Source organism: Stylophora pistillata, chromosome 5 (assembly GCF_964205215.1).
Source record: "Stylophora pistillata chromosome 5, jaStyPist1.2, whole genome shotgun sequence".
Classification (NCBI taxonomy): domain Eukaryota; kingdom Metazoa; phylum Cnidaria; class Anthozoa; order Scleractinia; family Pocilloporidae; genus Stylophora; species Stylophora pistillata.
The window spans coordinates 6,810,486-6,828,260 of NC_142523.1; the positions used below are offsets into that span (position 1 = coordinate 6,810,486).

The window sequence follows — 17,775 nt, forward strand, 5'->3', positions numbered from 1 at the left end:
CTCAGGTTTTAAGAGTTGTTTTTGGTGATATGTTATGTTCCCATGGTTCTAATTACGTCTTATTTTATATCTTATTTCAGTAACAGAAAACAAAGAATTAAATTTGAAGTGTATCCAGGTTTCCTTTTCCTGTTCAATTCTGTAACGCGTCAGGAAACGTCGTCATCATTTCGCAACATCCGTTGCCCCGCGACGTTATCCTAAGACCTGATTAAAACACCGATTCTCCTTTGTAAATCCATCCTCAGCCTTAAATGTGGGCTCTGATAATTAAGCTTTGCATCAGCAGCTTCTATCAGATGATCAATTTCCCTATTCATATAACATTTCTGCTAGACAGAGTATCACGATTTTTAAGAAGGAAATTTGTTGTGATCAGTGTAAGCTTTAACGGTTACTGTGACGTATATGCGACCCATGCGATTAACCCGGGGCATATTCTGCGGCTTATATTGGTCTGCGCTCTCAATGAGGTGTCAATTTGGTTGCAAGAACTGAGTTCAGAAGGAAGATCTAATCCGATCCCACTAAGGTTAGTAGTCCTTGAGACTTAAATTCTTTAAAATTTAAATTCACCGAGGAAAATGTTTATTCCAAGAACCATATGTCGGCGTTCCAGTCTTCTGAATATTAAGATATAAAATCTCTTTTGATTTGATTTCAAATTCAGAGGAAACGCACGGCTAATCAATTATCTTATTACCGGCGATTCTAAATAATCTTGATTTCTGTTACGCTAGCTATGTTGGGAGATGTTCGGAATGAACTGCCCTCACTATACAAGGTATGCAAGGTAGAGAGCTATCCTTAAACGCGTGTAACGTTCTTGATTACCGAGTTATTATCTCCAAATTACTCTTCCACGAAGAACTGATTAAGATCAGTTTGGTACCGATTTCTACCTATGAATAAACAGAGACTTTTTCCATTGTGAGCCATACACTTTCTTTATCCAAAAGTGAAGATCTAGATCCTTGATGCGAACTTAAAACCGTTAAATTGAGTAACTGTCCTGCGTTTTTATACGTTGCCATAGATTAAAAGAGAAAACTAATGCACCTGAGAATTCAAAATAGCAAACAAATGATGTTTCGTATTTCTTCATGAGCTAAATACTCGAGTGTATATTTATCTCAGTGCAAATTTGAAGAACTTTGGAGGCTCTTTGCACTAACTTAAAAACAAGTTTCCTGCGCGCCTTTAGAGAATGAAACGGAACCGCTTGAAAGAAGCTAAAGAACGTACACTTGTAGGTATCTTTCAGTGTATCGTGAAATATTTCAGTCTAATTGGCGCAATTGGTGGAACTGGACCATTTTTAAGAAGCAAAATGTTCATTTGTCATCTTATAAATTAGCGCCTTGTCAGGAAAATTTCTTGTAGGATTAATTCAAGGTCTGGAATGATTTCGTGCACAACCGCCGCATTAAAGTGAAGAATTTTATTCGCCCGCTAATGTACATTAATTTGTGATAAATATCTTTTCCATCAAACTTAACTTAAACTTACTGAAGTAACTTGGCTCTGGTTGACTGACTGATTTTAAGAGATAATAGCAAATTATATGCTTTCTGAGGATTTTAATAGCGTTCAGGAGCTCGAATCTTCAGTGAAATATCTGAAGACTCCAGGATTCGAGGGGTTTGACCCTTAGAGAAGATACCCTCGTAAAATTGGCTCTTCAGAGCAACCTAGTAACAAAAAATGCCTCTTAACAAAGCAGGCAGGTCAATAGCAAACGATAATTATATCCATAGAAACTAAAAGGATATGATCAAGCTAAGATAAAAAAAGTAACTGTCACTTAGCAAATGTGGAGATATCTGAAGTCGTCTAGCAACCTTAAATCGTGCACAGAAACACTTATCAATCATGCACACGATCTCTGAATTTTTGACTGATTTAATCATTTTTTTATATTTCCAAAAAAAATCTAAAAATTCTTCTTCTTTTGTGAGGCGAAAGATCTGATATACAAATAAAATGTCATGCCTTAACAATTTGTTCGAAAATCGGTTAATGTGAAATATGACACTGGAAAGATTCGGGAACATTACGGTTTGCTCAATAATGCAGAGCAGATCGGAAACCACTCTCTGAGAGGAAAAGGGGCGAGGTTGAAGCATGTAATTTCCGACAGCGTGAAAGCATTTTATGACGTACAGTGGACAAACCCTCTGCTCGCTCCTGCTTGCGCCTTTATCAAGAGTGCATCGCTGATTAAATATCGTTGTACCAATTTAGCCAATTAAAATGCTCAAGAGATTATTCATAAAGAGTCTGATTGGATCAGAGATTATTCACAAAGAGTCTGATTGGTGCTTTCTGTTGGGGTATGATACGAGTTTTTTTGGATCGATTTGACTTGTAGTTTGCAGCACCCTTTTTCCGGTTAGCAAGTCTTTGTCGGCGCTGAATGAATATTTAACCAGTCCCTAATGTAATTTTTGAGACCTGTCGCTGAGGACCCCACTTTTTTGTATACATTGACATTGTTATTGTGCGATAAACTTGTGTCTAATATCATTATTCTGGTCATTGCATTTTTGACCCGACAGCTGATAACGGTAGTTGGTTCGACAAGCAAGGCTTATCTTATTATAGAAGCTTGGTCATGGCACAGTTGGGTCCGCACGTTTGAAGCGCGGAGCGCACATTTTCTTCAAGGTGAAGAAAGCCTTTAAAGGTAAGCTTGCTATGAAAGAACAGCATTAAGGCAAAATGGAACGAAAATGATCACCAATAGTGAAGATCGATAGGGATTGCACAAGAAAAACTCGAAATATCCAGACTATCACAGACTATATTTCATAAGTTGATTTACTCGCCTTTCTGTGAACACAGATTGACCGTCTTTCAGAGGATATGGTGAGCTTTTTGTGTAATGTTATCGTGATATTATTCGATAGAAGTGAGTCAGAGAATCTATGCTCAAGTGTGCAGTTTTCACTCAGCTAAAATTGCTTGAAAAGTTACATAATTGATACGATGCAATGTATCATGTTCTCTCCAATCTCTCCTAGCCTCGATTTGGTCGCCTCTTTTTCGCGAAAGAGATATCTTTTCAGTCGATATTCATAACAACATTTCAGTAACTTTGTAGCTGTATGCTGGTGAACAGTTCTTGAGCCTGCCAACATCCAAATTTTGTTTATAAATCGATATATCGGTCTGAAAAAAAAAAAAAACACCCCCATTTTTAGTTTGATTAACTGCTACGCTACAGTTGCTTTGTTATCACTTCTCAATGGTTATAAACATAATGAATAAAAGCGTATTATCTGATAAACTGCGGTGAATCATAATCAATTATGCTCTCTCTGCGATTTGGCAAAGGTGTTGTTTGTAAAGGAATTATATCAGTGTTTCTATGGCAGTATTTTTGTAGTGCTTAAGTGATAGCGGAAAAATACATTGGCAACTGAGTTATCAGTGTTTCCTCCATCCCGTCTACTTGGGCTATCGGACGACGAAACAACAATAATGTTCTCGTTTCAAGAAGGTTTAGAAATTTATTTTTTGATATTGCTGGCAGTTCAACGTGAAGATAAGAGATATGGTAGGTAATCCCTGGCGACTACAAAGTATAATTCTAAAATAGAGTTGACTTATTACAGCTATCAGCTAAATTAATCATTCTAAGCCGTGATTTATCGGGAAAATGTCCTCGAAATAACTAAGATCAGTAGAAAGCTGAAATGCAATTACTGCTTTGTTATTGCGTGGTTAGAATGCATGCAATCCATGTGTCCTGTCATGTTAGGCCACACGACAACCTAACAAAACCGTATATTTGCGTTTTTTTGTTTGTTTTTTTTTTTAAATGATCAACATTGTGTAGAAACACGGCACGTAAAGATTACATTATAAACGTGTAAGAAAAATAGTAAATTTAGAATCAGTGAATTCGTAGATTTCCCGGCTGAAAAAAAAATGATCTTCAAATGTCCAACAGGAACAGCAGATTCTGAAACCGAAATTTTGCTTTGTCATTGTGTGACAAGCGGAAGGGTGGGTGTCCATGAGAACAAGTGTACTTAAGTGGAATCTTCGAGGAAAAGCTGATCGCCGCGCCAGCCGTTTATAGAATACACGTATATGTCAACTTCAAACAAGATCTTAGTAAGTAAAGAATCTACGACCGTGCATGAACCCCAGGAGATGCTGTTTCATGTTTGAGTAGGTCAGTAACGTTCAAATGAGCATCAAATTACAAAAACTATAAAAGTAAACTTAGAAGGTGTTTAATTCGTGATGGCGACAGCTCGTAGAATGATCCGTAAAACCATATTGTATTGCTAATGATTCAAAAAATCTGTCTGGTATTAACCTAGACTTTGTTGAGATATTTTACCTTGGATTCTGCAGGCATTTTGTTCTGTCTTTCTTTCTGGCGATATCTTCCCTATAACTCACAGATCGAGATGGTGGACTTTTCCTAAAGGTCTTTCTGGTACAGTTCTGAAAACCATGTGTTCTCTTAAAAGCAATTTAAGAAGTCACGCTGCTTGAAAGACAAGTTTGTTCTTACTTGTTGACATCAGCAGTAATCTGAAGAAAAGCAGTTCAAAGCTGCACATTTATGCCCGGCAGGGAGCACTAAAATGCAACGAAACAGCAAAAGTGATACTTTGGAATGGATCAAAAAAAGAAAAAAAAAAAACAGAAAGGTAAAAACAGAAAAAAAGATTAGAAAAAAAAAAGGAAAAAAGAACTGTAACAACGAGCGTAGAAAACATTGGTACGAGTCGTAAACGACGAACTCTTTTTGGACAAAAGAAGTTTCATGCAGCGTAGTTTGATGATAAATATTAATTCCCACATGTTAAAAGTAATTGGTCTAGACAAAGGAATGCGTTCCAAAAATGATTTTATATTTAGAAAGTCCAGTTATAGCTTAAGGAATGAAATTTGCTACAAAAATAGCAAAGGATTATCAGCTCATGCGGTTTGAATTATCGTTAACAGTCTTTCCTTGAAAATAGCTTTGAATAGGAGTCATACATATATCATTATTTTCTACACTAACGGTTTGTGATTCTCGTAGACCAAATGTATTGATAAACATCACTAAGGGAGGTGATTGCTGTTGATTAATGATGATTTACGGGCTTCTTCTCCCAAAATTGAAGAGAAGTGTCTGCGCCCAAAGTCTAACGGAAGATTCCAATGGAAAAGGGCTAACAATGCCGGCTATTTAAATCCTTCTTAGTGAACTAAGCGCTGATAAGAGCAGCTGTAAACATCACCTGTTTCAAAGACCTGGGATAAAATTTACAGATTACAGCCATTGTTTTCCAGAGATAATGTTTACAGCCGTAAGTTGACAGCCTAAATTTATTTAGTACAAATTCTATGCTATAACACTGATTAGCAGTTTACGGGTCTTAAGATTCGGCGATCATTCACAAACCCTCTGAGGTGCTAAAAGGTTATTTCAATCTTAGTCAAAAAAATCCACGCCTTCGATATAGTATTTCTATTGTAAGAAACTCGTCTGTGATGCTATTTGAGGTCTAGTTCTTTTTGACTGAGAGAATTAACTACTCCAGCTATTTTACCGTTGGATAAGAACGCACCAAGAAGATCTTAACGATAAGACAGACCAGATAATCAGCTGGTTAACAAGACTTTATTCGTCTATAGATACTCTAATTAAGAACGAAAACCCATTAGTGAACGATTAGTTCTCCTAAAGGCTTTTAAAATCAACATTTATTCCCTCCTTTGTATTGTTAATGGAAATACAAATGCACGACAAAATGATATTGAAACACAAATGAAGCAGTTGCGTAAATATTCAGGGTTAAAATTTTGACGAGCACGTACAAAGAGTTACTTTTTAAGGAATAAGAAGATTTTTTACGGGTAGCGGTGTGCTTTGGTGATTTTATTACATTTTCTCGGGTTTCTCCTTTTCATGAATAATGTCTTTCACGTGTATGCAAGTGAACTAAATGGCTTGGACTTAAAGACAATAGTGATACTGATATTCTGTTCAGAACGACCTGCTAACTTTCAAATGGCCCATAAACTTGGATAACAATGGACATCAAACATCAAACTGACAAATTTTGGTTGACCATGAATCAAGAGAAATAGAGATCGTTTACCACATCACCCTTAAATGTGTTTTTTAACTTTTCTTTATCTGCTAGTGGCAGCCAATGATGAAATCCTTCTTTGACTACGGTCTAAAATTTCGACCGGTTTTGTGGAAATAGTAAAGAAGTGCAGAGGTACGAGTCTACTTAGCTCGATTTCAAGGTATTTAAAAACTGATCATAGTTTTCCATTGTTGGGAAGGGCTTCAGAGATTAGCAACTGATGATTATTTGTCAAATAGGTGTGTAGGCTGCGTCGCCATTTGACAATGATGATAGCTTTTTGTTTTTTCTTTTTTTTATCTTTCTTGAATTTCTAAGCGATATATTATTGTTGATCGCGAAAGAAAGGGTTTTAAAAGTGCATATTTGTTTCCCTTGGCCTTTGACTTAGAGTTACAGATCACACAGTGTTCATTAGAACAAAGAAACTTTGCCTAATGGCCATCATTAACGGAGAGGACTCCCAGTGAATTAGAACATGTCATTTTCCTCGCGTCAAACCTCGTTGATCATCTTGTTATGTTTAAAAAAAGTGCAATATCTTACCATCTTACAAGACATTTTATTGCACCGTAAGCCAGCTCAAGTCTCGCGCACAAGTCTGGTGGCTCATCTCTCACAGCTTTGCCCAAGTTACCGGGAATGAAGTAGCCTTCCGCTACCTCTTTTGGACGCGACATTTTAAGATACCATCGGAAGAAAATGGATTGCCCTGTTTCCTGTTCGCAGGCAAACATTTACCGGCAAATTTTAATTTCTCTATAAAACTGCCGGAATTATTTCTTATCCTGTCTTGCAACTGAAAATAGAAAGAATTTGAGCTATATTCATTCGACAAAGCTGACCGAAAATTCTAAAGCGGAAACTGTTTAAAAAAATAGGAAAAAAAATGTGAAAGACCCTCCGCTGCAAGTGGAAAGAATGGGGCGTACGTGAAAATTTGCAAAGTCGAAGATAATGGCGAAATGAGATAACGGAACAATGTCGTGTATTCACTTATTAGTTACTTAACAGGATCAGAACTGGGAGAATCCTTGAAAAATTAGGAATAAAACGGATTTAGGATCACAGCAACGTAGTTATTAATTAGAGATAATTAATTTGTAAAAAATCGTTTGTTCTTTTAATTAATCTTTTTTTTAAAGAAAAAGATAGTTGCAAAAGCTGTTATCTAAATGTTGCACTCGAAGATATAGACATAAGAGTCGCAGACCGTAGCGAAAGAAAGGATCCATTTCCGAGTATTGTTTTTCGCCAGCTTTGTAGCGAATTGACCCGGCGGCGACATTAAGTGAACTGAAGCGTCCTGAAGGTGGTGTCGGTGGAATGGTTTAATTAGATCATTGTAATCCGTCCTAATCTTGTTCAAATCCATCCATCTGTACGTCTTTCTGGCCCCCCCACAATTTCCTTTGTGATTATTTAACAGTTTTGACTGTTATGGAGAAATTTTTTTTTTAGAAGATCGCCTAATACCATTATATATCTAATGAGGCTTGCAAATACGGCTTCATACGCCGATATCGATCGTCGACAGATAGCCAATCTACTCGAGAAAAACAGCTTGTGTTTGTTTGAAAGTGAAAGAAAATTGTAGTAACCCACAGAGTAAAGGTAAGATTCAGGGTCAGTTTTTTTCTAAAAGAAAAAAACTTCCAAACGAATTCAAGTAGTCTTTGCGTTTATTTACCCAAACATTAGGTTGATATTATTATATTTGAAAGCTGATGAACATACAGGTTCGTGGTGTTGTTTGTTATGCTATGAAAGATTGTTATTTGTAAATGAAACCTTGGTGTGACCATGTCGGTGAAAGCTGCTGGAACTGAGGGTAATGCTCACAATTTCTTGGTCTAAAGTCAAAGTTTTAGCAGTGAGTTTTCCTGTCAACAGTGAGCAGTTAACCGTGTAAATGAAGGCAGTGTGGCTATCAGATAATAAAACGTCAAATGTTTATGTTTATTTAATTGTACAAGGAAGTTTTGACTATGTAGCTATTGATCGCATGACTTTGTGGTTAATTGCAAACTCGTGTAACGCTTGAAGGGAAGTATATGAATCATTGCTTTGTTCAGTACTGCATCGATAAAAACTGAGACATACAGACTTCAGATTTGACGTCGGTGCTTTGGTCGATGTCAGTGGAATTCTATATTTAAAATTTTGCAAAGTGAACCACAAACACGTGCCTTGAAACAAGATAATAGCTATCAGATATGTCCCCGGTGAATTTTGTAATAAAACACTCTACCAGAAAAGACTTGTAACCTTTCGATACTTCCTGTGAAATTCCAAAACGTACGGGGGACATAATTAGTTCACATGAGTTTCATCTTTCGGAAGTTTTACTAAAAAGGAAAATTCCCAGACAGTTTAATTCCACGTCGGGTTTGTAATGAAATTACAGTGGCACTGTTCAGTTTACAAAGAATAAGAGAAAACGTCGTTAGGAGTTGTAAAGCCAGTTGTCTGAACGACCTAATAAATATTCATGCATAAAAGATGAATTGGTATTTCCGGACAAATTCTGTGCACAAACTAAAAAAGAGCGTTAAATAAAAAGCGCTTTAGAACATGTATGAGCATGGATATATATGACAATTTTCACATTTAGACCCTGCTCTCTAGGAGGGGAATCCTATATTGGTATATATTTAACCCCACGGTCGTGCGGAAGTACGTTTGGTCACGTCCGAATCTTATTGATCAGTAAATAAGGAAATTATATTTCAGCTATTTAGCATACGTAGTATCGGGCCATAACGTCGATATCGCATGGTCAATACATATTAGTGCGGCGGAAGGAAACTGACACAGAGGGTGCAAGATATCTAGGGTCTTTGAACTTTCAGGTAAATTCTGATATGATATTTTCACAGCTGAGGTTTCTGTCTTCGCGGCTCCCTTGAAACAATGTGCGGGTTAACAAACGCAAAAGTCGCAATTATGTTGTTTACAACATTAACATGTACGACAGAAGTAGTCTTGCGCGGGAGTCACGGACCAAACTTTTAAACAAACCGTAAAATTGGGAAAGTGTTTGCACATTCAATTGAAACTTCTGTCCTCTCCGACTTCATTCGTAAGAGAGTTGTATGGCTGCAATAAGCGACTGAAGTCAATTCGACCTAATATGAACTTGAGTCAGCCAACCACTTAGACCTGTTGCTGATTCATCGCATCATGTTCAAGTTAAAGATAGCGTCTTTCTAACGAGTTGCTATTTCAGGAACAAACATTTTTATAACTTTTCGAGTGTACGTTAGTTTGTATTTGGTCGTAGAAGTAGGCTTGATTCTGAAAGATGTAATCTTTACAGTGCATTAGTTGTCAATCACCGCTCTGTGACGGCGTCAAGACTAGATTTTATCGCAAGATTTTAAAATATTCATCTCTAAAGAAAGACTGTTATCGTAATTAAACATGTATTTCTTGTTCCAGGTCAATCGATTTGAAGCCTGTCGTCGTTTTGAAGCCGTTTGACTGTAAAAGAGCAAGTAGTATGTCAGGTAATAATATTCCAATACCTAATTAGCTGTTACGATAATAATGTCCAGGACGTACATAATATTCTGCTTACAATATCAATACAATGTCAAGCAGATAAGTGTTGAAAATAAAGAAATAAAACACTATGAGGGCACTGTTACTTGATCTAATACCAAATTCACATCCGTGAGAATGGTATGGAAGAGAGCATTAGGAGAATTATAAATGCGATCTTGGGTGTTACAAGGTTATGTTGTTTCTTAATCGTATTTTGTAGTGCAGAGCATAGATAAATCAGTCTTTCGTTATTCTTGGTGTTTGTAATAATATCAGCACAACAGAGAAGAGGATACTACTCCAAAGACTGAAAACCTCGTCTACATTGAGAAAGGGTTTCCTCTTACCCCTTTGTCAAAGGTGATACCAAGAAATTGGGCCAAATCATGAAAAATCAACATTAAATCGCTATGATTTGGCGCACCATGTTTGACACAGGGCTTACCATCGGTTAAACACTCACTTTGCGCTGGGCTACACCGTGAGCTGCAACAAAACCAAACAAAGAAAGAAACAAACTCTCTGTGGTCCAAAAGCATTGAGCTTTAATCTTATCGCCAGCCTAAATGAAACACTGACTCACTGTATTGCTAATGACCAAATAATCTGTCCTTTAAAGGTTGATTTAAGTAACTTGAATTTATTGTCTAAGACACGGAGCAGAAAGAAGTCGGTATTCTAACTTATATAAGATCTAACGTATATAAGATCTAAGAATATTGATGTTGACTTCAAAGGCAAACAAGGGAAATATTTATTATTGTAGAGTATTTTGATAAAAAATTCGCATATCGTTTAATTGAATATTTCGTTCATTTGACGAAAAAGCGTTCTACATCTATTTATCCAAACAGAGACACGCGAAGATCGTGCTTCAAAATGCAAAGATCACAGACCGTATTTGCGATAGGTCAATGAGGTCTCTGAGGTTTGAAGATTCGAATCATTTATATTTTGACCTGGCCAAAATAGTGAAACTGATACATCCCAGTCGCTGAAAATTGAGGATGTTTTCCGACACCGACTTTTTATTGTTCAAGCGTATCCCCAGTACCATCAAACTTCTTGACTGAATAAACTTCTAAAAAGAAAAAAACAAGATCTTTTCCGGTCGGAAAACTTATCCCTGACAGCCTTGACTCAACAGGTTATAACTATACCATTAACCTTAGGATGGTAGCCGGTACAACTCTTATGTTTTTCCACGAAAGTTTAATACGTTTTTAACGAGATCGTCTTTGCTTAGAGGATCACAATAAGGTTATGACTTTTACGGTTAACATTTGGGCCTTTTAATGGCTTATGATGAACTTCCTTCCGTTTGTGATTAAAAGAAAAACTTTTTTACGGTTCACCCTTTTTACGACTAAAGGCTGAACTTTTTAGCCGTTTCACAGCTAACGGTTAACCTTATTAATTGAAATTCTCTGCTTCACTGATATTTGTTGTTTCTTTTGCTGTTTAGTCCCATTAAGGCCCTAAAAAAGAATCACGAAACTCTTCAGAATAATTCATCAGGATAAGATCTTATATTTACTTCACCCATTGATTAGACAAAGATACAAACCGAATCACTAATTAGCCTGCAAAGAAGTTAAGAACGAATGTACAGAGGCAGAGTTAGTTGCGCTTTGTTGTGAAACAGAACATTGCAAATGACTTTACTCTGGCAATAACAAATTAAAATTTGACTCTTTGTAGTTACCAACGAAATAGAAAACGCTGTGGCATTCATTCAAATCGACAATCACTTGAAGATAGATACAAATAATTATCTAAGATTGGTTTAACGTTACAACCTTCTCTGTCTTCATAACCTACAGATTAGTTGCTATATATTAGCTCTTTAGTGTCCGGGGTGGGCCTCATTTAATAAAGATAGCGCGTATGTTGGAAAATTTACGGTATTCCAGTTATCAAGGATTTTACCTCAAGCCAATCTATTTGTAGAAATTGTTTGAATAGGATTAGGAGGAGAGAAGTAAAGATAACGGAATTTAGTACCTGTAGTTGGTACTTCTTTCAGGTAATAGCCGCATTAAAAGCAAAACAATGGATATTTAGGTCCAGTGGACTCTCTGTCAAAGTCAGACAAATAGAGACGTCAGGAGTTGAAGGCCGCGCCTTTACAACAATTGTTTTTAAGTTAGGTTATCAGTCAATCTCACAGACCTGCTAGAGATACGCAATGCACACACGAAGTATAATTTGTAAAGAGTTTAGGCCAATTGGAAAGCCAATTAGTTTTACTAATCAGTCCTTTTCTTGAGTACTATATCGTTAGCGACTATGGGTATCTTAGCAAAGTTAACGCGGCGCCTAAGAATCGTTACCTTTTTTTTTCCCATTAAGCACGAGTACTGGGCTCAGTTAGCCCTTTGTTCGCTATTTGACACTATTTTCAATCTAAATTTTTGTTCCAGTTCAATCAATACCAAACACCGATTACATTTTTTTGGTTGAAAAAAACTGCGACATATCAACGGAAACTGAAACATACTCATGCTGCAGTGCCACCTTAAAAAGAAAATGGTTTGTCGCTCCGATTTGATTGATGCCGTACGCCAAATACATTGCTTTTATTGAAAACCTATATGAAGCATGAAAAACTCTAAAACTGACAAGCGCTTTCATATGCAGGAAGATTTTGTGTTGCAACAACGCCTAAACCAAATGAATGACAAAAACTACTACTTTTTGTTCGTTCGTTTGTTTGGTTTTTAAGGAAGAATACGCATAGGAGGGTTTATTGAAGAGGAGATCCTTTTTAAGAGGGAGCTTATTAGAGAAGGAAACTAGGAGAGAAGGAGAAAATTAGAGAGTGGAATTTCTGAGAGGGAGCCTTTTAGAGAGGGGGTCATTTAGAGAGGGGGTCTTTTTAGAGAGGGAGGTTTATTAGAGAAAGGGACTAAACAGAGAGGGGAGTAGTTAGAGAGGGAATTTGTTAAAGGGGGTATTTTAAAGGGGGGGGTTCTTGGAGAGAGGGAATTAATAGAGAGGGATAGTTAGAGGGGGAATTCCTAGAGGGGGAGGTGATTTAGAGAGGAGATTTATTACAGAGGGGGGAATTAACAGGGGGAGGATAATTAGAAAGGAGAACGTAAAAGAAAGAAGGCTTTTTAGGAAGGGGGGCCGGGGGCGGGGGAGCCTTTTAGAATGGGAAGTTCATAGAGAATGGGGATCTTAATACAGTGTTTATATTAAATGCACTAGTTGAAGCTCGATGTCTAAAAAAACTACTTCCCGACCCTAAGTTTCTTTTTTTCTGGAAGTTTGATTTAATAGTCTGACTTTGTATTGCAAGGGAATAATTAATTGCAGATCTGATCTGGAGAGCACGTGTGTGGTGCGTTTCTATGGATTCTGTCTTAGACCAAAGCGTGCGGTTTATCATGCCCTCCTTATTAAGGGCTGACCTGTAAAATTAGTTTTAGTGCCTTTACACAACCTCGGCTTCCTTAGCGGTTTCCTCAGAAATTCATTTAAGAGGTTCAAAGTTTGCTATGGGGATCTAGGTCTGGAAAAATCATATCATTGTTAAAAAATGCTCAGTTCCAGAACTTGGGGCATAAAAATAAAAAATGCTCTAATCCAGATCAAAATAGATAAAATCATTCCCATTTTTCAGATAATGTCAGCTATAAATAAACTCAGAGAAAAGCTTATTGGCGCCACATGTATTTTTAGACCAAAGAGAGTCCGCACATAAATCTCGGTATGAAAGAATCAACTAGAGCTACGCTGCAAATGGTCTTATTGTCTCTTGCCACCTAATAAGGGTGTCAGCAAGACCCCTAGAAATTACTGAACATGTAGGTTTGTCACGTATATCGTAATACAATTTATCGCATGGTGACGGTTTTGAGAGCATCTTGTAATCTTTTCGCTTTGTTAAGAGAGATAATCTGCCGAAAGACGTCTTCATTAACAAGATGATTGCACCGAGACACCATGGGCTAATCGGCTTGTTAATGGAGACAATACAATGTAGCATTCAGGAAATACACTCAGTCTCGTCTTTAGAATACACCCAAGTTGCCAATTATTGGGAAAAAAGAACCTCCTGACCCACACCAGACTTCTTAACTGAATAAACGTTCTAACCTTTCCGGTGGGAAAGTTGCCCCAAAAAGACTGGTCACTAAAATAATGTTAGAAACCGTGTGTATCATGAATGGGTATCTGTAATATAATCTTTCGTCGCTCCTTAAAGTTATTTGTCCCTTATATAAGGTTAAGTTTGCTGTCAGAGTACATTCACAGAGTTTTGTACAAAACAGAACTAATACAACCTGAACCACCAAACAGAATAGAGAAAAATATTTCAAAGAGCCAATGAGAACTCAAAGAAAACACTCTGAACATGCTAACAGCGCTGGGAAACGAGAGGAAACAGGTCGCCCATGATTTTAATACTACATCCTATTTGTTAGGGAAGTAACTCGAAGTTATTTAACGTATTTCATAATGGAGTAAAGAAATGCCTTGGGAGTTACAATCTGGCTTCACTTTGGCGTGATACACTGCCGAAAATTGCGGAGTTTGTCTGTTTGATACTCAGAATATTCGACAATGTACATGGATGGAGGCACATGTGCTGTTAAAGAGAAGACGCTAACACTCATTTTCTTAGAGCATCTGAATTTATTGCGAAGCACTTTGAGAGAAGATCGCTTTCCCGTTTTCAAATTTTCATCTCTCTTTTTCGATCCTGACGCTCCACGGTTACCAATAGGCCTCAAACTGGAATAAAGTTTTCCTTGGCGAGTTAATTGCCAATATATTAAAGCATTTTTTTTTTCTTTACTTATATCTATGCAGAACACAACAATCCAGAGAAGGAACAGAAACAAACTCGGTACAAAAATACCATACACTTGTGGGAGTTTTTATTGGAACTCCTGGAGGACGAAAGATATATACCGCTAATTTCATGGACAAAGAAAGAGGATGGAGAGTTCAAGATTAAGAGACAAGAGGAAGTTGCCAAAAGATGGGGCCGGCTAAAACAACGAGCAGGGATGAATTATGATAAACTTAGCCGTGCGCTGAGGTATTACTATCAGAAAGGAATCATAAAGAAGGTTAGTCCGATAATACGGCTCAATTTTATTCCCGTCTTACGCTGGGCGAATATCTGTTGCGTTACAGTGTGATATTTACGAGTGTGTGAAAGGCACGCAGTGACAGAAGGTCATCAAGAGTGATTATGAGTAACAGTGCAGGGTTTGGTCAACACGTTCACTGTCTGCAATATCATTGCAGTATACTCCATTATTATACAAGCCTCGACTCGGCTGTAAACAAATTGTCATGGAGAGTGACACGTTGAGAAAACCTGAAATTCAGGGTAAAGAAAATATAAGCATATTCTAAATGATGCAATCCTCTAATTCACGGTGTTCCAGCGCAAGTAATATACTTTAACAGCTACAAAGTGGAGCGATGCTCTGTTTTGGATTGTAATAATCGCCTGGCGCATTCTTCAAAGCCACGAACCAGTGATAGTTTTAACCCTAGAGCTGGAGGTCTGGACATAGTGAAATGTAGACCAGCGTGGAGCGCGAGCGACACGCGAGGGAACGTGAGGACAACAGCGAGGGAACGCGAGACAACAGCGAGGGAAACGTCGATTAAAAAATTGAATTTGAATTCATAGTAAGAATTTCGTGAATGGCTGGATGTGTTTACTGGCCCTTAGGCGCCACAAGTCAAATTCATTATCACTTATGTGAAGGGGTTTCCATTCTCGGACAACGTAAATTTTGATGATTTCACGTTGTTGTTTGGCAGAGGACGACTAGATTTTCTACAAAGGAACAAAACCAATTTTAATTGCCTGCTTATATCTATTCATTTCGCCATGGCAACGGCACATACGTCAGCTTAACTATCGAAAAAACAAAGTTTGTGTTGTTAACTTGCTTGCTGCCAGTTTTGGCGACCGAGAGATCAAGGGTTTTAGAGAAAATGGTGAAAGAAACAAAGGTATCAAAAACTGTGTTTAGCCACCTTAAACGGAAATCTTGCCTTCCTTTTCCTAAGTGAATCAAAGACAATAATTCGGAATGGAAAAATTGTGGTTTCGGCCCTGTGTTTCCACACCGATTGTAAGTTAAACTGTGAGAGGTGTTAGATTCTTAGAAAAGCTAGCTTGCACTCGAAAGGACGCCTTTTTTTGTGAGTGTTTGAGCCAAGCGGAAACATTCGTGAGGTGAGAGCGAGAAGAACGCGAAGGTCGAGTCTCGCAAGAGTCTGTAACGAGGACGTGGTAGAACAAGAAATCTAGTTGGCAGAATAACAGCTCAGCACGTGCATTTTAAAACTTTGTACATTTCTTAGCCGTAAATCATTAGATTTTCTTTATAATTTGCATACAACGAGCTTGTAACGATACTCACAAGTTAACACCATTTTGCTAACAATTTAACAGAGAGATCTTTAATTATACCTTGTTGAATGTTCACTTGATTTTCTAGAATTTCCTTTGTTTAAAATCAATTTTTCTTCAATACTCCAGTTACTTATTTCCTAAAGTATTTTCGTGCCAAATTTCGTGAAATTCTAATGAGTGGTTCACAAGAAATAGGCATATTTCCGAGAAAGCAATTTTCCATTCAATCGCAATTTTTTCACTTACTGCGCATGTGCTGCATTTAACTGGGTTCTTTCGGTAACGACGAAAAAGCTGAGAATTGCTGGGTTCTTTGCACCGTTAACTTTTCTAACATATCTTTGTAATAAAAGATAAAGCCTTCAATACACTGCGCCAACTATAGAGAAAAAATATAGCACAGATAGTGCGGGTACATTTTGAGTAAATAAAATGACCGCTCTATTGACGGCATGTTTGTTTTTTTACGATCCCTGTGGGCGCGCTGAAATGCTTCAGCAAAAGCGCGCGCAAAAACTGTGTTCAGCCACCTTAACCCAATGCTAAATTATGCATAAAATTCTTTGACAAAAGGAAACTTTGTCTTTGAAAGTATTGCTTTGTTTTAGTAGGGTGGGATACAGAAATATTTCCAAAGGTAAATACCTAAGACAAATAGACGAAGAAAAGTGAAAATACCGAATGAAAAATAAAAAGATGAAAGGAAAAACGAAACTTACCGAAGTAGACAAGGGAGACATAGCTTACCCCTTGGTAAACGAGATGAAGGTAAAAGTGAACATGCTCCGAATTACATTTGGCGCGGAATAAAAGCGTGCGACATGAGCACAAATGAAAAGGTGATTACGTCATAGACTAAATAACAGTGAGAAAAATGACCTTGACACTTCAGTTGGAGCATCTGATCAGCATATCATTTGCATTATTATCTCTTTGCCAGGCATTGTGGTGCATTTGGAGTTTTTGGCGGGCTCAATCGTATTTTGGTCCATCCGCATGCTCGCGCGATGGCACTGAAATGTTTTTGAGTTCCTGTTATTTTTTCTGCCCTCTAAAGTGATAATGAAAGTCATACAGTTTATGTTCTTGGGCCTAGATACGTTTTGGGCCCCTCTCAGGGCTCATTTTAACGCTCGCCCAATGGCTTGGGCTAAAAGGTCCAAAACATTTATGCCCGTGATCAAAATAAACTCAGTTGTCTCATTTTAACACGTTATCCCATTTTTCTATAGGTACAAGGTCAAAGACTTGTTTACAAATTCCACAAACTTCCTTACGCTTACAAACCGGTAAAGTACAACTGGCCTTGGCGACCACCTGTAGAGGACAACTCCAAACCAGAAAAACCTGATGTCCTTTCCGTTCCGGTTTCCTTGACAACGCACTGGCCTCTGATGTCCATGTTTAACTCAAATAGCCAACCGCAGCATCAGCTGAGCGCGCCGGCGAACCACCTTTACAGTTGTCTTGAGTGTACCCCACGAACCCATGCACCGACAGTTTGTAGAAGCCAGATAATGTTTCCATCATGCAGTTGTAGGGGGTCAGCGGTTTACGGATGCGGATTGCGCATGCTCCACGAACCAAGCTCTGTGCCTGTTCAAGTAATAACGAGATTTGTTTAGCAATGTTTAGCACAGTCGCACGCTTTTGATATCGTTATTTTTCATTTGAATAAATTTCATAACACGATATTAAAAAATTGCCTTCGCTATCGTGTGAACGTTT

The 17,775-nt window shown here is 37.7% G+C and overlaps 1 protein-coding gene across 7 annotated transcripts; it reads left to right on the forward strand.

Annotated features, from left to right (window-relative positions):
- The first annotated feature begins 415 nt into the window (after positions 1-415).
- LOC111325071 (transcriptional regulator ERG homolog) lies at positions 416-17,749 on the forward strand. 7 transcript variants are annotated; one of them, XM_022928789.2, is made up of 5 exons: positions 416-532; positions 2,559-2,686; positions 9,549-9,616; positions 14,475-14,737; positions 17,280-17,749. In XM_022928789.2, exons 3-5 carry the CDS (start codon positions 9,610-9,612, stop codon positions 17,670-17,672), a joined length of 663 nt encoding a protein of 220 aa, XP_022784524.1. In that variant the 5' UTR covers positions 416-532; positions 2,559-2,686; positions 9,549-9,609; the 3' UTR covers positions 17,673-17,749. The 7 variants fall into 7 exon arrangements, with proteins under 7 accessions (XP_022784524.1, XP_022784526.1, XP_088616942.1 ...); XM_022928791.2 differs by lacking the exon at positions 2,559-2,686 and having other exon boundaries at positions 464-532; XM_088760816.1 differs by lacking the exon at positions 416-532 and having other exon boundaries at positions 2,410-2,686.
- The last annotated feature ends 26 nt before the right edge of the window (positions 17,750-17,775 follow it).

Coding starts and splice junctions, on each gene's coding strand:
- LOC111325071 (XM_022928789.2), top strand. Junction 14,738..17,279: donor AGAAAGGAATCATAAAGAAG/GTTAGTCCGATA, acceptor ATTTTTCTATAG/GTACAAGGTCAAAGACTTGT.